The following is a 22,571-nucleotide window of genomic DNA, read 5'->3' as shown; positions in this document are numbered from 1 at the left end:
GTTTTAAACTTTGAAAAATACATGAATTTTTTTTGTGGTAAATTTACAGAATAAACCGACTACTCATGTTTTCACCATAGTTTCACCATTTCGCCAGAAGTGGGTAGCATTTGTTAAGTAATGAAGTAATAATTTTTTTTTCTAAACTTGTTACAAGTACAAGCTGCTTCTTCAGTGTAAAGCTTTATAGCAAGATCTGCTGGATGACAGCAGCAGCAGCAGCAGCAGCAGCAGCAGCAGCAGCAGCAACAGCTATAACTGACAGTGATGTGAATTGTGGGTTTATTGTACATTAATGGACAAAATTGGGAGACTTAAATCCTTGACTCCTAATTTTTATAGAAAAAAAAACAAAACAAAAAAAAGATCACTTACTCACTTTGTATTCATTTCCATTGTATGTACATGTTCATAATAACAACAATAAATTTAAATTGTTAAATAAATCTTCTAAACTCAATAAGAGTCATGCAGGTAGGTGCGTTCATCTCATTCTGCTGCAGACAGACAAACTGGTGTCGATTTAATTCATGACATTTCTTTTAAACTCCTTGGAGAACAGTGTAAAATTCACATTAGAACTGCGTATATTGCTGTTTTTAATCTTTACATCTGATTTGTTTTACAATTAACCCATCCTGGTGTCAGGGAATGATGAACGCAAAGGATGACATTTAAAGCTTCGGCTCAAGAAATACAGCCTAAGTACATGTACATTTTAAAAGTAACCACACAAATGTGTGTGCATCTGCAATGTCATTATTATATACAAACTACATAGAAAATTACACAAATAATCCATGTATTTAAAAATAAAGAACAATTTATGAATAACATTTCATCTTTCACAGCTATTTTGGAAGATCACAGAATAAACAAGTTGCAGATGTAAAAAGAAGAAATAAATAAAAAAAATACCAACGAGACTATTTTGTTTAACAAATTGCATCAGAACTAAAGCCATAAGAGCTGGGTGAGCTCCATGGTTTACTGTAATACTATGAGGACAAAGTGGTATTTGGGGTCCATAATTGTTGGTGTTTAAAATACCTGTAACACATTGGATATCTGGAGAAATCTGCAATGCTGATATTGAATAAAGTTAATAAAAATTGTGAAGATATAGAGTATATGTATGTGTTTGCACATATACACTATGATATGTATGTTCTTTGTTCTTCAAGAAGCACTTTGTGACCAAAAATAGAAATATTAGACCAGATTTCAGTCCCTTTCCGTTTCTTTTCTTTCTTTCTTGTCATGTTTGTAAATCCTTTGCTTTTGCCGTTGCTCTTCTTTTTTTCCAAACAGGATGTACTTTGTGCTCAAAAGTAAGCACTTCACAACAAAAAGTTGCTTTATAGTGCTTTATATTCAGATGTGTGGAGGTCAGCTAGGGCAGAAGGAGCAGTGAATACCCCCCGTCAGGTCAGTGATGGTTCCCTCTCTGACAAGGCTTTTCAACAGTTCAGTCTCTCTGTCCACATTGTGCATGTTCTGCTGCAGCATGGCGCTCATGGGCTGGTTGTCATAGTAGTGCAGTGGCGTCCCCTGTTGGGAGAGGTTGTAGCCGAAGCCTGCCAGGCTGACCTCATCACATAGCAGACTGGCTAAATTCAGTGCAGAGACTCCCAGGGTAGGCACATTCTGCAGACAGAAACAGAGAAAAACATCATTCTCATTCTCAGTTTTTAGTAACATTTTCCATTCTTGAATTGTATCTGTGTGGTTACTCCTGTTTCAACAGAAAACCATCAGTAATAGTCTTATTTTCCAAAATCTCTCTTGCTGTTTCTTGTGTTTTATTACATTGCTGTATTTTCTAAGTAAACACTTTTGTACTTATAATTATAAACTAGCTAAATAATACATTTCCAATTTCAACTTTATAGTTTCCTACACCTAGACAGATCATTAGTCCGGATTTGTCACAGCAATAATTTAGCATACATTACACTAACTGATTGTTATTAAGTTTTTAAATACTAATTTTAGCTCTTTTTCTATCAGTTTAGATCATAAAGAAAAGCTGGTAAAATTTTGAAAAAGGTAATACAACTAATGTCCTGAGCACAGTCTATAAATATGTGGTTGCTTGGTAAAAATACGCATAAGTCATTCTCAGTGAACATGGTATACACTAAACCCTAAGAGACAAATATCCTGTATTAGAGACACACAAATGATTGCAATGTTATTATTCTCGTCCACAAACAGTTCCCCAGAACTTTGCCTTTAAATCTTCAATATGAATACAGATACCATGAAGTAGGGAGGGGGCCGTTACTGATGACAGTATAATTACAATAGCGACTAGAAATGGTAACAGAAAATCATGGTGGGTGCCTCTCCTGCGGGCACAGCTACAGTACATATGATACTGACACACACTACACTTGAAACTGTCAACAGTTTGTTTTGGTACCGCTTAAAAAACAGCCAAAGATGATTTCATGATGTCTTTGTGGCAACCACACACAAACTTTTTCACATTGTCAGAACAGCCCTGTAAAAAGAGATGGATGTGGCCCAGATAATCATCCCTATGACATGTCTTCTTCATGTAAAGGGAGAAGAATTGTAGAGTGCCTCATTAGATAAGAATATAATGTATGTGATACAGTTAATATTTAATACAATTTATTTTGTTTTCATACCAAATATGGTTTCTTTCATTTGGCCATGACAAACACATAAGTCAGTGTATAACTGTTTGTCTGCCTCGTGATTTGAGAAAGCAAACCAAAGCAATCAGTAATCAGTTGATAAATAATATAAGACAAGATGACCCGGGTAAAAATATTATGAATCGCTTCATTTAGTGGTTGCTTAATATTTGTCATTTGAGACAGACAGACAGGTCAGCAGACAGACAGAGAGACAGACAGACTTAATTGCTGGTTTGGGAAATGTGTGTTACCTTGTCCCAGCCCAAGATGCGTGGTCTGGGTGGAGGGTATTTCAGCAGGTCTAATGCAGTCTCTTTAATGACATGTGGATTCAGAAGTCTGAACCTCTGGGGCTCAAGAGGAATTTGATGTGGAACCTTCTGCCAGAAGAAGAGCTTGTCCCACAGAGGCTGCAACACAAAGCACAGATGTGTCATAGCTAGGATCTGACAAAGACTACGTTGGATAATTTGTATCAGAATTAAATGATGAACAGGTCAACATGAAAGAGTTGTGACTACAAATTTGATTACAAAGACTCATTCAGAGAAGGAGTAATATGACATGATCATCCAGAGCGTTACATCTGCATAAACCAAGCGAAGGAGAAATTGTTGGTAAAGGGTGGTTTACCACATCCTCTTGCAGTTTTGCTTCAAATGTTACTTAAAATATGTCCATATGCCAGTTCATTTTTGGCAACACCTGATTATGTGTATTATTCTTATAAACAGTTTAAAACTTTAGCTATATTTATGATTTAAAGATGATTTTTTTTCTTGTTTTGCTCATTTTTTTACATTTTGAATATTTGCTTTCCAGTTAACCTATAAGTGCATTCAATAATTTCTCTCAGTTCTGTGTGTTTTATCATTTTTCATATTATTCCAAACCCAGATCAGAGTTTAAATTTATATTCTTGAACATCATCTTGAACATGATCTTGAACAACATTATATAACGACACCGATAAAATAATTTTAATTCACATTTACAGATTATTTTAATTGTTTTGCCTCTTGGAGATATATATTGACTCTTTTCTGCTGATAATGTAAGAGAAAAACTGAAAGTTCACCCAACTATTGCTATTTTACCTGGATTATTTCTCCATCTTTTCATTGACATTGATGTAAGTTTTTTTTCCTTTACTTTTTTAATGCAACAAACTTGTAGTAAAACAGCTGCTAATTCTCACTTCACGCAAGGGTCCAGCCAATTTACGGTGGGTTTCTGAAGCTCAAAATCAGCTGACATTTCTCGACAAGTTGCTCAACGAGTGTAGTATTGCTGTTATTCAGAACTCATGTTTAAATAAACTGCATCATAATTGGATACCTACTATTTGATAATATAAGACAACATGACACAGCAAATCATTTCAAAACAGGCACACACCACCACCACTACTCACCACAGTGAGCTTGTTGATCATAGCAGACGTCCAGCTGATGTCTACACTTTTATACACCACAGCAACAAACAGAGTGTGTGGGTCTGTGTCGACCCAGTGGAGGGGCGTGCCTTCTGGGTAACTCATCCTGATGCTGGTTCGATTTCCAACGTCAACACTGAACTCTCCCAGAGGACCACTGTTTAATCTGAAGGAGGGACACATAAAGTAATTGACTGACTAGTTTGTAATGTAATAATAATAATTTATTGATGCTACACAGTGGTAAGTGCCAGTGATGATGATGATTAAGTGCATGCATTTCTTAGTCGAGTGGTTTTAGTTTACATGTTCCAGTATCTACAGTCCACTGATCCTTGTTCATCATCATGACAACATACAACAAAAACCATTATGTGTAAACTGAATTAACAGAGTTGTATCATGCATTTGTGCTTCTAACCTGATAATGGTGTCAAAACGGTCTATCAGCGGGCCAAGCTCCAGGCCTCTGAGAATTCCTCCATTTCCCATGACCAGACAGCGCTGACATTTATCTGATGTCTTTTCCAGCTGTGGTTTGAAATCAGAGTCTGGCAGCTTTTCAAGAAAATCCACAGACAAGAATCATTAAGATATATGTCCCAAAAAGTGCTGCACTGAAAGGAACCGAAGGAAACTCATTGTACATTTATGATCTTTTAGTGGGCTGCACAATGTAGACATTAAGCATGAATTTTATTTAAATACACCTTTCAGATACCTAAACGAAGTTACCCTGAACTACCCTCTGCGAATTTCAAGTACAGTTAAATGCTCCACAATTTTCTCAGTCTGTCAGTGCCCAAACATTTGTGGTCATCTCAAACTGGTTTCATGAACATGACAATGAGTTCAGTAAACTTCAGCTGCCTCCCCAGTCACCAGATCTGAATTAAACAAAACACCTTAAGAATGTGATATATTAGGAGATTGGCAGTACGAATGTGCAGCTGACAAATCTGCAGAAATGATGTGATGTTACCATGTCAACATGGAGCAAGATCTCACAGAGCTCCAACATCTTGTGAAATCCATGACATGAAGAACTGAGGTTGTTTTGGCCTAGTACTCGTATAGTGTTCATAATAAAGTGCTTGGTGAGTGTATTAACAACTAAACATAAATATATCAAAAATATTATTCCACTATCTTTAGCTGTAAGAAATTGAAGGTATCTTTAATTGAAATATGACTAAAATTAAATTGAAAATATCTAAAATTTGAGGTCAACATTAGCCAGTCTGTGGGTTAATGGCAAAAGTAAATTGTGCCCTGTTAGTTAGAATGGAATAGGAAATATTATTAATTTTTGTTCTGAATCATACATGAAATTTATCTGTAATGTGAATCCAGTCAAGCTAAATTAATAATGTTTGTACTATGGACTAGTAGTTTGTACTAGTGGAACTGGATCTTGCTTTATCAATAACATTATCATTATTGATGTCAAATATCTTACATTGTCATTCTGAGGAAGATATTACAAATTCATTATTACTAATCAAACTACATTTATGGTAATCATGTTAATCAGGTGTCAAGGTTTTTTTTTTTTCCATAGTTGTACCCAACTGTTGTCATGTACCACTGTGCTATATCTGCAGGTATTATATTTGCAGAGACAGCTTCCAATCAAGGTTAGACTCTTCATATGACACACTAAGCTTTTGGTGTGTTTTACCATTTCCATTTGTTACATGTTCAGGAACATACAACGTGCCATTAAATAAATACGGTTAAGCTGTATACAATTGTCAAATACTAACTTGACTAGACAGAAGAAATAGAATGAAAGAGAAAGAAGTTGTACTCACCAGCTTTAGCAGGTCCTCCACTTTGCCCCGAAGCCCTCTGAAGCCAAATGGAGGTGGACGCAGGAAAAGGTCATCAGGAAGTGGAACATCCTTCCACAAGAAGGGCCTGGCCGCGTAACCGGAAGCAGGGAGTCGAGCTAATAAGCTCTGCCTAGTGCTGCCGCGATGACACTGCCCATCCAGAACTCTGAGCACATGCTCATGCACCAGCTGCAAGCAAAACAGACAAAACATGAAGACAAAATGTTGAACATTCTTTGAAAAGTATCTTTATGTTGCCCGAGATTCATTACCAATTAACAAAAAAATGTTTCCCTATTTGACTAAGTAACTTCTTAAATGGATCAGTTGTTTATATCTTAACGAAAACAGACATAAGAATAAGCAAACTTAAGTACCTAAAAAGCAACAGTTGTTGGCAAATAATCATTCATTCTCAGGAATAAGGGGATAATTCACCTCTTCTTAAATGCTAAATTGTAACTCATAAGTTCAAATCATTTAATTTGTCTTCTCAGATCAATCATTTATATCTTGAAAATATGTGCTTATAGCCCACTGTGTGACTGTGCAACCATCTGTAGCTATTAAGTGCACCAGAAACTTGAAACTGAGACATTAACAATTTCATCACAGTTGTAAGAACATGCGAATATCCTGTTTGATATGTTTAAAGTCAAGCTGAAAAAAAAATATATATCTAAGTGTTTTTCAAACTAAGTTATGTTCTTTTTGGTTACTGTTAAAATTTTTATATATCTGTTGAGATACAAGATAAACTCTCCTTTAGCCCTAACTAATGTTAGCATGGCATTTTGCCCCTGATGCATGTTTGTTTAGTTGCTGGTTATATACTAACCTATTTCAGACAAAGATTTAAAAAAAAAAAAAAAATCATGCTAGCTGCTCTGTGAAACTCTACATAGGCATACTGATGCTTTGAAGTACAGGTTAATGTCAGCATGCTAACATGCTCACAATGACAAGCTGACCATGCTGATGTTTAGGTACATGGTATAATGTTTACTCTGTTCACATCGTAGTTTGGAATGTTAGCATTCCAACATTCACTAATTAGCCCTTAACACGAAGTACAGCTGAGGCTGATGGGAATAAGTTTTGCAGGTGAAGGGGTAACCAAAGTTAATAGAATAGAATTCATCCTGAGGGGAACATGAAATTCTCTACCAAATGTCATGAAAATCCATTCAACAATTGTCAAAATATTTCACACCAAACCCTATCGTGGTTCTAAAGAAGACGTCAGGGGAGGCTCCATAGAGGCTATTAAATTCAGACAAGCGTGTCAGAGGAACAAGGTCAAATATTACATGGCAACTATAATTTAATGTTATGGAATCATTAAAGCTTGGAGGCCTGTCATGAGCAGAATTGCTATTATTATAGATACTGTTCACTTCAGTCCCTCTGTTACACCTTATTGCACATGTCACATAGTTGTTAGTGTTCTGCTAAACTCAACCACACCCAAATAACCACCAATCATTCCATATCTGCAGGATGCCACTATATCCTACACACTGGTCCTTTAAGGGTGTTTGATTAAAGGCATTTATGAAAATATTCAAAAGAACTGGAGATCATACAGTTTTTGTGACAGTGACTCAGGACCTTTGGTTTCTCCAGCTCCACTCTGAATTCTGTTTCCATTTTTCTCTATTGTATTGAAACATCAGGGTACAAATCATGGTTTTATTCCATTATAGATATTCCTTACCACCCTGTCAACTCAACTTTCACCTCTTAATACTGGTAATAAATTTACAGTAAATGTAAAAGCTCTACCTGACTCTCACCTTTTTATGTGCAGGGTTGACGTGCCAGTGCAGAGGTTTGTTTGTCCCTGTTTCGATCAGTGGTAGGGAGACCATCACCAAAACCAGCAAACCTAAAACTGCAACCACTACAAACACACGCCTGGAGACAGACACACACACACACACACACACACACAAATAGTATGAACCATTGTGATTAAATAACACCTACAAAAAACAAATAGGAGACAATGATGAAGAAATCATCATTAGGGCTGGGCGATATGGACCAAAAATCATATCTCGGTATTTTTAGGCTGAATGGCAGTACACAATATATACTGTATCTTGGTACCTTCTACAAAGAGGGCCAAGTGTTCAGTTGTAGGTAAAGCAACACGGGAGATCACAATCACTTTTATTAAAACAGAACATGGTAAAAATAAAATGCAAAGACAGGGTTTAATTCCCTGTTTGAAATCATGCAAATGAAAAATTATATAAAATATACAGCCTATGTTAAATAAAAAAGGCCAATCATCCATTCATCCATCTATCCATTATCTATACCATCAGAGGGCGGACATATACAGACAAACAACCACTTGCGCACACATTCACACCAATGGGCACTTTAGAGTCACCAATTGCCATGTTTTGTGCATGTTTTTTGGACTGTGGGAGGAAGCCAGAGTACCCGGAGAGAAATAGGCCAACCACTGATAATGAAAATAACAATAAAAATATTTTAAATCTGGACCATCTCCAAATAGTTGAACCACTGTCAAAAAGTCAACATACCGCCCAGCCCTACCTGGCTGATATTAACAGAACAGATGGCAGACTGTACTATCAGAGTGAGAATGTCTGTGAAAAGTTTCATTATATAAATCAAAAGTACTGTGACAGTTTTGCAAGTTACAGGCAGGATACACAAAGCCACATGTAAAGCCCGTCTATTGTAATGCTACTGGTTATCACAGTTTGATGTCAAGCTCAAATTAAGAAATAAACAAAAAGCTGTCCAAACACAACAAATCAAATGATTGGAACTGTGTTGAATGAGAATTTTTTTTATGAAGTAAATGTTTAAAAAATATTTCACTGATGTGTGAGAACCTTTTGGATAGCAGAGAGCATTGTTTTGCAAGCTGCATGGTTACCCACCAATGACACACACAAACCACAGTGGGTGCAGAGATGCCGACTTTCAAAGCGATAACATCTCTTTATAGGTAATGACACTTTAATCATACTGTTTCTAGCCAACTGCCGGCTTTTATCTACCAATCTACCAGGCTAACTGCAGTATATGGGGTTGAGCAGCACTGTGTGCCATATCAAGTTGAATTAAGAGCATGACATGTAATACAGTGCATCCTGTACATACAGAGGATGGGTTAAGTAATATCAGCAGTTAAATGCTTACTGCTTGCAGCTTCAGGTTTTAGCCATGTTAAAGGTTAATGCAGCAGAGCATGAAATTTACAAACACAGTTGTGGAAACTTTCAGATATGGCGATATTTTTGCAAATGCTGGAGACAGTGACTTATGAAGAGTTGGCTTACACTTTGAGCAAAATTAAATAACACTGGATTCTGCAGGGAAATGCCATCCTTTTTGTTTTAAAGTTATATGGAAGAGGTTTTTTGTTTTCCAGCAGGTTAGAGACACAAGACAGTTTTTACTGAGCCAATCTTGGGTATGTTGTGAACAGGAAATAACAATAAAGGAAATAACTGCAAGTAGTCATTAAGGGTCAGCGGAAATAGCATCTGAACACATTACCTGAACTTACTCTTGTCAAGAAATATCTCTCAACACAAGCCTGTTCTGTTTAGTGCTGAGGGGATTTCATTTTTGTGTCAATATTGACTAGTTTATGAGTCTTTATTAAGCTACTCCTTGATACTGAAAAAGTCACAGTCTGAACTAAATCAAGACCATCACAGACACACATTACAACATTAAATCATTTGTAGGGTGATAAAGTGTGTGTGTTTCTTCAGTTCCCCACATTTTAATACCTACAATAGGTTCTGTTTGTTCTGAATGCACAAAAGTATAATACAGTGAATATACAGAAAATACAGTGATAAAACAAAGAATGAAAAAATGAGTCATACTAATTTTACTTTCACAGGTTAAAGTGGGGTGACAAGGAAAGAAAAGTATGCATGTGTCAGTAGTGCACTGGCATGCTGAACATGTTGCAGCATTCATACAGGATATAACAAGTCTACATTTAGTATGTTCAGCCAAACAGTCTGTACAGTGTTTTCTCACTGAAAACACAACTGAATGAGGCTGTTTAACGTGACCAGTCAGGTCAGTATAATGGAGGGAATAGAAACTGTTGCCATGCTATGAATGGCTGTTGTAAAACTATTGTACACAAGTCTAGTTAATGGCAATTTTCTCTCGATATAGAGCAATGAGTCATTAAAAAAGATACTCTACACATGCAGACCCTGACCCTGAAAAACTAGAGCTCAGGATTAACAGGCAAACCAAGTTCTGGCTGTCACTGAATGTGACTTACATATAACTGTTATTTAATTTGCATAGTATTCTGGTTAAATCGTTTGTCATTTCCAACTTGAGACGTGGTTCTACAGCTGACCCCTTCAAGCTGCTCAGCTTTATTCATTCCAACAGAAAACGTGTTGTTTCTGGATGAAAGTAAAATTTATATGTGGTTGGGAAAATAGAGCGGTGAGTAAAGCTATCAAGAACACACAGCACTATGCTCACTCCACAACATTCCTGTCATCTGTTAGCAGATGTCATTAAACATAGCTCTTAATCTTGATATACTATGGCCGGTGGATGGGGGGCAACTTTTGGACATTTACATACACATCATTTACTCACCTGCAGTTCTCTTTCCTAACAACATTTATTCTACCTTCAAACTTGAGAATTGAGGCCCAACAGGAAAGGCATATTTAGTGGGTTAAGAGTACACTGCACTCAAAAGAAGGGGAAGTGGTTAAGAAATTGATGTGAAGCATTTTGATTATAGTAGATTTTTAATTCAGGGAAGAATTATTGATAAATCAACAAGAGAGCAGAGAAAAAATTTGTACCTAGATTACTTTGTTGAACAACATCTCATAATATTTATTACAATTGTAATTATTGTTATCATTATTATTATTATTACTACTACATGTTATTAGGTTGTATTTATAGGGATTCACACTTAAATTTCTTGCATTTACAATGATATCTACAGTGGATTTATGATGAGATTCATGTATGCCTCCACTAACCAGACAAGTTGCAGTTTACATCCATGTCTGTCCAGGCTCATGTACAATATGTAGTGAAGACTGTGAAGGAAATTCTTAAAAGGTATAAAGTGTATTTTGTCATTATTAGTGTATGAATTCTTGAGTTATGGCCATAGGTCACAGTAGCCTTGACCTTTGACCGCCAAATTTGAGTCAGTTCATCCTTGAATCCAAGTGAACAGTTATACCAAAATCAAAGAAATTCCCTCAAGGTGTTCCTGAGATATCGCATTCATGACAATGGGACAGGCGGACAAGTGGATGGACAACCAGAAACATAATGACTTACAGTTTTGACGCTAACTCAATTGAAAGCTTTAGCTTTTGTCAGTGTGGTATCTTGAGGTGCTGATGTGAAGAAGTGATCACCGCTGACACGTCTTTACTTGCAATCAAAAAGAAGTTTATTTACAAGAAAGAAACAGTGCCAAAAAATGCCGAATCCTGGAGCATCTCTGCCAATGTGATATCTCTCTTCTACCGTCTCACAAACCCCTCTATCTATCTGTCTCATCCCACCTTTGGGATGTGCCCTTCTTTTAATAGAAGGAGCCTTCACCCAAATGGTCGACCATATCTGGTCGACGACCTCTGGTCTCTGGCCTTTTGAGCTTTTAGGCCAGAAAAAACCCACACATCCTGAGTCTCTTATATCGTAGGAGACGATATAAAAACCGATGGGTAAGCAGGTTTACCCCCTAATGCACATTCCTTAAACTTAACTTATAATGAGTGGTTCAAAGTAACCTTTGACAAAACCTTAGTTGACACCCTTCCTTAACTTATGAATAAAACATACATAAAAGAAGAACATACAACAATTTAGAATGTTGAAATAGGAGGAAATGAAGTGGATAATACACTAAATCAGTTCTTCTTTCTGTTGGTCTGTAGGCACAGTCACCACCCCTTTCAGAATCAGCCGTTAGCCGTTAACTGTAATTGATTCTCCTGTGGCAAACAGGTTTCCCAGAGTAACATAATGCATCACATGACAATGCATCCATATTTTCTCCTTCTTCTTTACCAGCTGCGACAGCCTGGCTAGTATTGTTTTCACCTTGTGAGCTTGTGTGTCGTCTGTGTTTGTGTGTGTGTGTGTGATCGAGTACAATGTGGTCTTGGAAACACCTAATGTAGCGAGAACAACCACAGAGGCAGGTGTTTATATTTTTGAATGTTTGTGTGGTTTTCACAAATGTGCAAGCTACAGTCACTAAACTTGAAATGAAGGCTGAGTTCTTAGATGAATGTGGTCCAAAAGACAATCTTATATTTCTGCTGCCTACAGGAAGCTTTTGCTAGTAAATATTCTATAAGAGACTTACTGTTACATCAGTGTTTGTACTGTAGATTTGTAACATCTGTATTCACTTCAAGTTATTTAAATATTAAAATATCTTTAAAAGAAGAACTGAAAGGCACTTGCACTAAAAACAAACTAGACGTAAGTTTTACAGTAAATGACACTGTTGTTCTCCTTTAAGACCTTAAGGACACTGGAGAGCGAGTTAACTATGTGTATTGAAACACTGTGGTTCACAGAGAACAGCAGAAGTCTTTGTGTTGTGTTGAGTGAATGCCACCTGTGTGCTGCCCAGCGAAAAGGAAGCCTCATGTTGTTCTCATTCGCACTGGACTCTGGGAACTCTTCTGGTGTCTCTGCTGAAGCCTGAAGCCCTGTGGCTCTCAGGGGTCTTGCCCTGGACACAGAGACAGTCAGTTACATTTCACTAGATGTCAGCTAATCATTAGCCCCACTAGTGAACAGTGACTATGAATAACTGCTGTTCTAGTTTTGAGATACCATAAAGCTCAATGACAGGTAATATCTGTTATGTTGCAGCAGTGCAATTTCTAATGTTGGAACATATAAACTATTGCTATTGGGGAATGTACTGTACAGTAAATTACTGTATTGTCATAGGAACATGGCTGCATTACAGCTAATGCCTGCATATCACCATAAAGATTAAGACACATGGGCAAAAGTAAAAAGTGTATTCTAATGGGTTACTTAAATAAATGTTGCAATACCCACAATGTAAAATTACTGTATTACAAATCATAATTGTATTTATGTAAAAGCAAACATGTATTAAAAAAGCAAAATGTACTTAAAGTTTTACTCATTATGCAGAAAGGCTCCTTTCAGGGTGTTTTAATATTGTTATATTACTCAATTTATTATTGATGTCATGCATGCAGCCACTTAATGTTGTGCCTGGTTGAAGTGGTGCTAATTGTAACTTCTTTTTACACTAAGTGGCAACTTAATTAGGTACACATGTACAGTTTAATGGAATCTAACACAACCTTCTGCCATACCATGTTCTTTTATGATGCCATGTATGTTCAGGGTTTTTTTGACAATGTCATGGAGGCTTTAAATATGTTTTAGCACTGAGGTCATAGTGATGGCGTATCCTGGACTGCATTATATTGAGGTGTTTCTAATACACCCCTTTACTACGTTGTACAGTATACTAATGAATACAGTGTAATAACAAATTAACTTTCACTTTCTTAATATATTTTAATAGCTTCCACATCACTCGCTAAAGTGTGTAATAACATGGCCCACATGGACACAACCCTTTCTCGACAATTTAAAACTTAAATTAGAAGACCCTGCTGTATCCAAAATATACGTCTGTCGAATAACTCCCTCTAAAATATACTGGACTAGAAGTAGCATTACATTAAAATACTCGGTACATACAGTAACCTACTTGGAGTAGATGTTGTTAGATTACTTTCACTATTGCCTGTAGGTTGATAAATTAGCTTTCACTAACGTTATTGTAGTCTCACAGGAACTACTCATCCAAATTTTATAATTCTTTATTCATGGCTGTTAGAACATAACAGCTGCTAATCAATATTTTTGGTAGTTTTGGGACCGAAGTGGTCCATTAAAACAACCCTGAGCTAAAGTCTTGTCGACAAATAAATGCCTGCATACCCTTCGCTACTGACCCGCACAGCGGTGAGGTGCAGACGAAGCATTTTAGGATATTCACTCATAATGCGCATTTTCGGTAAAATGCTGCTTGGCAGCTGCTTGATGCAAGACATTGTTACTGGTTAATAATGTATGATTTTCTGCCATGTTTCCACTTTGGTTGATTAGCACAGGGTCACTTAAACAGTTTTCTTAATAACATGGCCTATGGATATAAAAGAAAGTCACGCAACCGGGAGTAGACTGTCAACTCAAATAACGTTGCCGAACCAAACCGTTCCAAATCAGAGAAAACGACGTCCGGTGACTTCGCAGACCCGACAATGAAATATAAAAACGCAGCTCACCTATGTAAAACCGTTACTTCTTCGTACCATTTAACATACTGGCACGGAGGGTTACCGTTAGCTGATTATCTGCTTTAGCGGACCTAACGATAAGCCGTTAACCACAACCGTTAGCCCGTTAACACTGTTTGCACTCAATTCTATTCTTTAAACTCCCACTTCTGCATCATCATTTACGAACTTATTTACTTACCCTTCAGTGGATACGACCGCTGCGCCATTGCGGGGCCTCAAGACAGAATAAACGATGAGCTACTCGGCAACTATTCATCCCCACAGCTTCTTTTTTCCCATCCTTACTGCAGATGACCAGCCAATCAGCAGCCAGCTCCCTCACCATCATTTCCGCTCAATCGTCATAAGACCCCCCCATCACCCCGATATGAACCAAACACGTCTAATGACACTGAGGGAGGGGGAAATTAAGATACAATTTTATAGATATCTTAAAAATTTATTATTAAATACAAAGACAAAAATAACAACTTTTAAATTGTCCGTCCACTAGCTTTTATACTTCTAGAAATTACACCATTGTGTGTATACTGTGTTGACTTTGGTGCTGTAAACTCCTGCAATGCTTCCTTTTACAGTATGATACAGTGCTCAGTGATTTCATTCATCTCAAAAAAACAAACAAAAAACAAACATAAGTCTAGCCATGGATGGGTAACATTTGATGGGAATCTGATGAGAAGACTGTCCACATTTACTAGGAACTGAAATACAAAAATTTATTTATTTATTTGTCAGAAGTTTTAAGTGGGAGGCAACACATCTGAAAAACACTCCCCTCAAACGTTAATCAAATCAGGTCATGTGTGGTTTCTCCTTTCCTACTGTAGAGGTTGTTTGAGTTCAAACAGCCCTGTTCCACCTTTGACAACTTTCCCCACCACCAGGCAGGCTGAGGGTGACACCAGCTGATCGTGTGACCCTAAAAAAGGAAGAAAAACAGCCGTGAACAAAGACACATAGGGCAGCAGTGGCTCTAGGGTTATAGACGAGGACTTGTGACATAAATCCATTCATGCTCCAAACTCCCTGAAGCACTGTCATCAAGTGTATTAACTATTGTCCTGAATAATGACTTTTCACTGCAGGAATTTGACCTGTGTCGAATACATTGCACAGATTAAAATCACAATCATAGCCTTTGCAAACAAACCCCAGAGGGTACCCAAGACTTGAATACAGTGTAATCATCCAAGAAGCGTCAAGTTTTAGTTAAAGGAAATCATTCCCAAAGCAGCCTGAGTGGAATAACAGCAGAACATGTGAGAAGGGCGACATTTCCAAATGAGGATTTATCTATAGTCAGGTTTAATGTTGTCCTGTTTAGCATGAATTAATCATGAAACTCAATAAAAAACCCCACTGATGCACTGGTATCTGACTAGAAAACTTGATACTCTCAAAGCTTTAACCATTAACTACCCTCTCCAAACAGTGCAATTTCCCATCTGCTGAGTAGTGTCAGAGGTTTCCTCTCACCCACAGTCATGGCACTACGCAAGAACTACGAAATCAAATTATATATCATTATTTTTGAATTATTATTGTCACCCTTTTCTCACCCAGCATGGTTGCCTGTTTGAGGAATTTGTAACTGGTCTCGAAGGTCATCTGCTGCAGCGGGGAGGAGTTGGACCTGATGGCATGTCGGTTTAAGGGCTTATATACACCTTCAAAACACATGTAGTCTGCTACAAGAGACAGATGTCTGGGGTCAACCTCGATACCTGGAGAAAGAGGAATACAGATAGAGACCAAATGTAAGTGGTTCAGAAAGCCCTGTTGTCTGTTTATTAATTACGTGTGTGCGTGTATGTATGTACCATAGACAGCAAAGACATCTTTGATCTCCTTCTCTATGACCTTCAGAGCCACTTCAATCCCATAGGTGTTAGCCATGGCATGGACCTCATTGGAGTACAGCCTGTTTATGTCTAAGATCTAGAGAAAACACACAGTCTCAATGTTGGGATTATCACCAAACAATGATCAAAATAAACAATCTCATAACATGCATAAACTTACTAGGGCAATTAACGCCTTGATTATGAAGTAAATGCATTTTTTCAGTATTTAAATCTAAATTCACAGTAATATCTGTTTTGCAACACTTGAACCCACCCCAAAGATTAGCATGAGTCAGATCATGACCACAAATCTAAGTCAGATACCTGACATAAAAAACCTAAACAGTCAAAACGGAATTTGGTGGTGAATTTCTTAAAAAAAAAAAAAAAATGCCCTTAAGTCTTAGTAACTGTCTACGTACATCACTGTACTTGAACAATTCGTGCATGTTGATGCCCTCTGTGTTGAGGACCGTCTCTTTTTCTCCAGTCTTTTTTGTAGTTTCACTCAGCAGGCAGCGAGTCAGGCCTTTGGTTTCCATGATGACGGCGTTCTGGGCCAGTGTTGACAGTACTGAGGTCAGGTCAAAGTGCACCTTGCTGACCGGTAACACAAGATAAACCTATAAACAAGGAACCAAGAGGTGCATGAAGGAATGACTGAATGAATGGGGTAATTAAATTGAGGTCGACTTATTTTAAAAAGAAATGTCAACAATAAACTCATGAAATTATCTATCATTGATCATCTGCCTATGTTGAAGCAAACTGTGTATTATGCAATCAATATTTTTTTTACCATGGCTTCTGGGGGTTTTCAATTTTGACTGGCTGCATTAATATCCTGTATGATGTCTGACATGAGTTTGTTCAATTGCTTTAACACTAGGACCGCCAGCATTCTAGCGCCCCTAAAGCCGCCACAACAGTCTCCCAGACCGTCACGTGTATTTACATTGTTTAGGTTTACAAGCAGCTCTTGAAGTGGAAAAAAGTGAGTGAAAAGTGTTAGTACCTCCTCTTCATGTAATGTTGTGTTGGGGGTCGGGGGTCAGGGGGTGAGGGTGGGGTAGATTACGTTAGAGAATGATTGACTAACAGTGATCGCGCAGCACCGCGTGACGCACCTATGGCACACACCTGCATCTGGAGACGGTGTGTGTGCTCTCATGTCAAGAACCGCTGTCGCTGTTCGCTCTGAGGTTTATTGGATTGTTATTTTTCATTATTGTTTATTATCAACAGCCAGGTTGTTTTTTTTTGTTTTTTTTGGGGTTTTTTTTTTTACAATAGTTCCACCTGGATCTGACCTTGCCTACAAGCTCTCACAGAGACCGGTGTGTACTGGACTGGACAGCCGGCGGCGGCACAGTTAGGATTTATTAGGCTGTATTATAATTCTTTATTCATTATAAATGAGGGTGATTTTAGATGCTTACTGTTTAGAGCCTATAGGCTGACTATAAAATCAAGGTCTAGTTTGTACTCGCAAAATAAAGTTTGCGAAGTGGCTGCGTCATGAGTGGACATGCTGACAGACGTGCCAGCCAACAGCACTTTTCTCATCACTAAACCATCAGCTTCCCCCTCGCTAAGGTCCTGAGAAAGTGACTCTTACTCTCTTTCCAGATCCGCATATAAAAATGTAGGCCTAATGTTAAATGAAAACAATAAGTGAAAAAAAATAGACGCACGAAAACTGTGAAATTGTAATAATTCCTATGGCCACAGCTGGCGGTCTGAGGAATAAATGCTCAGAAATCTTTTGTTTTTTATCTTAATACCTTCTAGGCTTAAGAAAACATCAAAAACATATATTTAGGAAAAGTCATGAAGTGAGAGACCTGACTGTCTTGGCGGTTCTAGTGTTAATGAACCAGTATTGAAGTCTGTTGACCATGCTGATTTGCAGAGCAGCAGAAATAACTTGTAAATAACTAAACCCCTTGTTTTGGATCGCTAGCATTCAACTGTCCCTTTCAGCTCACCTACAGGCCCTGTTCAGATCTGGATTTAACATCTGTCTTGGTTGATCCGATCACAAGTGATCAGCAGTGGTCGGTTTATGTGTGAACGCACCCAGGACGCATTTGAGATCCGATCACTCAGACCACATTCTGAAGCCACGTTTCCACTGCAGGAACTTTCTCCAGGAACCAGGAACCTTTTGAGGAACTATGCGCGTTTCCACCACAGGAACCAGTGACTAAATTTAGTTCTGGGGTAATTGATCACCCCCCAAAAAGGTACCTGGTTAGGGGGTAGTACATTCCAAAGGTTCAGGAACTTTGGGGGGTGTGGTCTGCAGTGCTGAACATTTCTGACTGGTCGAGTCCTCACTGTATTTTATTTCACCCGCAAAGTTTAAAAGTCTGCAGTGAGCGAGCACAGAGTGCTTTTTCCACACCGCGAAACAGGTCCGGGAGAAGGTAAAAAAACTGAAACAGGACTTCAATTAAATAAAGGACCACAACAACCAGAGTGGCCAGAGTTGCCACCCATCACATATAATACGGGATCATCCCGTATTTGAAAATAAAAAGCTGTGTCCTCTATTGAATGTATACGGGACACAATTTGTCCTGTATTTTGGTTCATGTTATGTCCTCAAAGAAAAAAGAAAAGCTTCTTGGTCAAAATGCAGCTTGAGATGCTCTGGGCCACATGTGGCCACATTCTTTTAGCAGTGTGATCGCAAATGCGTCCTGGGCCACACTGAAGGAATGCCGACTCTACAGACGTCCTCTGCCACAGTCTAATTAGTCCCGCCACAGTTTCACAATGAACCGAAAATATTTTACTATTTCAAATGGCTAAAACCTTATTTCATTGTAGAGCTGAGAACCGCATGCACCTCATTTCAAACTTTTTGCTCAAATCAGGACGTCCAATAGAAGAGCAGGAGGAGGAAAGAGACGGCTTTTGGAAAAGCTTCAGCAAAGTAGGTATACTGAAGGTTTGAGGGAACACTACAGGGGGAGGGAAAGAGGACATGTGGCTAAAACTGCACAGAATAAGAAGAGATAAGGAAATGTGGTTATAATTAGAATTAAAGCAAAAATTTCAGTTTTTCGATGAAACATTTATAAACAATTGTAACACTTAAAGTATCTGTGAAGTTTACCACTTTCTGCTATTAGCTGGTTGTTGTTTAGCATGTGCTCAGATATACACGTACATTTGGTTGTGGGTTGAGTGACGTAAGTTATTTTCTGCAGCTACAATTTACAGATGTAAAATGTCTAACACGCAGACTATCAGGAGATGCTACAATTTACCAATGTTACCTCAACACCTCACATGCAGGCTATAGGTATGTTAAAAGGGCATGATTACAGGACATCCATTCCATAAAATCATGGAAAGTAAAATTTGTAACACGCATGAACTCACCTCACACCAGAGTTCATGCTGATGATCGTAGCAGTATTTCTCTATCGCCGGGTTGGACTCTAGAACAGAGTTGACTCTCATCTGACTCAAGGTCGCTTCTCCTTCCCTTCTCTTTGCTCGTTTCTTCTTCCCCTCCGGTCTCACTCCTGCAGACTCTGGCAGGGACTCTTCCTGAGTGTTCTGCTCCTCATTCTTCTCCTCCTCTTCCTCCCCCTGATCTTCTTTATCATCGCCGTCATCACCTCTATCCCCCTCTTCACTCTCATAGTCCACCTGCAGAGGAAAACAAAGATGGGCATTAATTCTATTATAGTGGTGATGGGCATTAACTATCACATTTGTTGTGCCCACAGTTTAATAATTAATAACATCTATTTATTCAAACAAAGCAGTGCATGTAACCTTTTATGAGAGTGGTACTTAACAGTGTTCAGAATGACAAATGTAAAAATGGATTGGCAACTGCTTTAATAATTGATTGTAATTTCTCAAGCAAAAATACCAAACATTTGATGGTTAGAGGTTCACAAATGTGAATATTTCTGGACAAAATGACATTATGGAGTGCAGGAATTAGATCAGCTGTTAATTGTAGCAAAATAATTATAGAGGAAAAGATAGAGAAAAAAGGAAAAAGGTAAGAAAAGAAAAGGTAAAGAAAAAAGCATTTGTAGATCTAATTTTTGGTCAGTTGTAATGCCTTTGCATTCACTTCAGATGGAAATGTTCAGACAAGTCTAAAGCTATGTACTAACTAACAGTTCAGGAGATTCGTTCCAGGAACTAGAATTTAGCTTTAATCACATGTGACCACATAAATCAATATCAAGTATTTTAAAATTTAGAATTGAGGATGCAGCCTTTGTTAGTTACGGCCCAAAACTATGGAACACACTACCTATAGATATCAGAGAGGCCAGGTCACTAAGTATTTTTAAAAGAAAGCTCAAAACTTATTTCTTCACTTTAGTCTTTCACTGGCTCTGATGTTTTGCACTTTGCTCAGCATTTATGCAATGCTTAGCACTTCTTTGAAATGTCTTCTTATTTATGATTTATTGTTTTATTTATTATTTCATCTCATTTTACATTCATGTTTTCAATGTTTTTCATTTTAGTTCAATGCTTTTAACATGTTTTTATGTTCATTTTATGTGTTTTTGCACTTGGGGCATGTAACTTCTTTGTTGTAAAGCACTTTGTGCTATATTTTTTGTATGAGAGGTGCTATACAAATAGAGTTAATATTATTATAATTATCTCTCTTCATACCTCCTCCTCCTGTTTGCCTTTTCTCTTGGCGTCTGAGGCGTCTGCATCTCCTTCGTTCCCCTGGTCATCAACAATCTCTCTCTCCTCTTCTCCTTCCCCGTCATCTAACTGATGAATATCAAGATGACAAAGAATTTCAAACTCGATACTGATACCCAGGAAAACACTCAATACCATTTTCGATATCACGGGGAGAAAAAATGACAAGAAATTAAGATGCATATATTTTTTTTTAAACAAAGATTAGAACAATACAAACAATAACATCAATGACAACACTACTTTTAGGTTGTCTGAGGTAGTGCAAAAAAAACTAAACAAAAAACAGTAACCTTACTGTAAGGTGTATATATATGACATGCAAATGTATTCAGCTATAGCCCTGTTTATTTTCTGTGCTTCTGGTGACTTGGCACCACATTTTTGTTTCTGATCAAATATAGTTGGTAGCGTCGGTTGCTGCTGTTTCTGTCTAGTTGCTGGTCAACTTTTCTCAGCTCAATCTGGGACTTTAAGAGAAAAATAACACTTTTTAGACACAAATATTTATGTTATCCTGTTAAATTAACACTGTCTATTAACATTAAAGATGGGCAGGACTTAAAATGTTTGCTGTCTAGCTCCCAAATTAACGTTAGTCGTTTTAATCATTAGCCATAGCTGCTAGCTTAATCATAACTTAGAAGACGTCTAATGTGGCTACATGGCTAACGTTAATGTGCGCCGCTGGCCAGGTAAAATAATAATGCAAAATAATATTGAATAAATTTTCATTTTCAACTAAAACAGGTTGCGAAGGTCCTTCAGCAGCAGCACTTGCCATGTTAATTTAGTTTTATGTTGGCGATGCCAGCTCTGTGAACGTCAACTAGCGTTCATGTGTTCAGCTGCTAGTGAGGGGAGGGGCTGTGGTGCTGTATGAAGTTGTGTTTCAACTGGAGCAGGCGATGACGGCACGGTTGGTATTGATACTGTTGAAAATGAGTATCTAATCCGATACAAATTTTTAGTATCGATTAGTATCCGAGTAGCGATTTTTTTGACAACCCTATAAGACAAGCCAATTAAAAACATACCCCTGCTGTGTCAGCCGTTCCATCGCCATCGAGGTCTTTATCTCTAGGGGTGGCCCTCCTCGTCTCCACGGCGATGGAGGCCAGCTTGGCGCTGCGCTTTTTGATAGCCTCCAGGAGGAGACGGAAAAACCTGGGAGGACAGAGGTGTGAAGTAGAGAAGATGTGAGGTTGATATCAAGTTATTTCTTACTGGATTTTGGTAGGGGGGGCTAAATGTGGTTATACACACCCACCCAGCCACCCCCACACCCATCCCCGCACACAGACACACACCCACACCCACACACCCCCACACACACACCCCCACGCATACACATACACCCACACACACACACACACACCTTGTTTCCATGTAGTGGAGGATCTGTTGGGGCGACAGTAGCTTATCATCAGAGTAGCGGTCAGGAGGCAGGAAGTGGAAGGCGACCTTGAAAGTCCGCAGCTTTTGGTGATTTTCAATCCTCAGTGATTCTATCACATCCACTTTCTGCAGGACCTACCCACACGCACACACATACGCACACACACACGTACACACACACACATATACACACACACACAGAATTATGGTGAATTCACACAGGTCAGCACATCTCCAACACATTGCCAGAAATGAGGAAATGATATTAAAAGGGGGAAGGACAATGGCAAGTAGACACATGA

At 38.2% G+C, this 22,571-nt stretch overlaps 2 protein-coding genes across 6 annotated transcripts in view; both read right to left on the bottom strand.

The window, feature by feature from the left end:
• Positions 1 to 319: 319 nt before the first annotated feature.
• Positions 320 to 14,595, bottom strand: st3gal5 (ST3 beta-galactoside alpha-2,3-sialyltransferase 5). 3 transcript variants are annotated; one of them, XM_022751949.1, is made up of 8 exons: positions 14,499 to 14,595; positions 12,580 to 12,696; positions 7,736 to 7,856; positions 5,919 to 6,128; positions 4,526 to 4,662; positions 4,084 to 4,270; positions 2,921 to 3,079; positions 320 to 1,647 (listed from the first exon to the last, which is right to left on the bottom strand). In XM_022751949.1, the coding sequence occupies exons 2-8, from the start codon at positions 12,609 to 12,611 to the stop codon at positions 1,390 to 1,392; spliced, it is 1,104 nt and encodes a 367-aa protein (XP_022607670.1). In that variant the 5' UTR covers positions 12,612 to 12,696; positions 14,499 to 14,595; the 3' UTR covers positions 320 to 1,389. The 3 variants fall into 3 exon arrangements, with proteins under 3 accessions (XP_022607670.1, XP_022607671.1, XP_022607672.1); XM_022751950.1 differs by lacking the exon at positions 12,580 to 12,696; XM_022751951.1 differs by lacking the exons at positions 4,526 to 4,662; positions 7,736 to 7,856; positions 12,580 to 12,696; positions 14,499 to 14,595 and having other exon boundaries at positions 5,919 to 6,008.
• Positions 14,596 to 14,805: 210 nt separating this feature from the next.
• polr1a (RNA polymerase I subunit A) overlaps positions 14,806 to 22,571 on the bottom strand; it is a 28,015-nt gene continuing 20,249 nt past the window's right edge. The window contains exons 30-37 of one of the 3 annotated variants that reach the window (XM_022751754.1): positions 22,250 to 22,404; positions 21,909 to 22,038; positions 20,833 to 20,940; positions 19,561 to 19,833; positions 16,590 to 16,790; positions 16,144 to 16,261; positions 15,883 to 16,047; positions 14,806 to 15,242 (exon numbers count right to left, since the gene is read on the bottom strand). In XM_022751754.1, the coding sequence (XP_022607475.1) occupies positions 15,142 to 15,242; positions 15,883 to 16,047; positions 16,144 to 16,261; positions 16,590 to 16,790; positions 19,561 to 19,833; positions 20,833 to 20,940; positions 21,909 to 22,038; positions 22,250 to 22,404 (1,251 nt within the window). In that variant the 3' untranslated portion in view covers positions 14,806 to 15,141. Of the gene's footprint in view, positions 15,243 to 15,882; positions 16,048 to 16,143; positions 16,262 to 16,589; positions 16,791 to 19,560; positions 19,834 to 20,832; positions 20,941 to 21,908; positions 22,039 to 22,249; positions 22,405 to 22,571 lie in introns of those variants that run through there. The other 2 variants (XM_022751755.1, XM_022751756.1) reach the window with 2 other exon arrangements.

The sequence above is a fragment of the Seriola dumerili genome, unplaced genomic scaffold, assembly GCF_002260705.1.
Source record: "Seriola dumerili isolate Sdu_G_001 unplaced genomic scaffold, Sdu_1.0 BDQW01000161.1, whole genome shotgun sequence".
NCBI lineage: Eukaryota > Metazoa > Chordata > Actinopteri > Carangiformes > Carangidae > Seriola > Seriola dumerili.
This window is presented reverse-complemented; position numbering and strand designations above follow the sequence as displayed.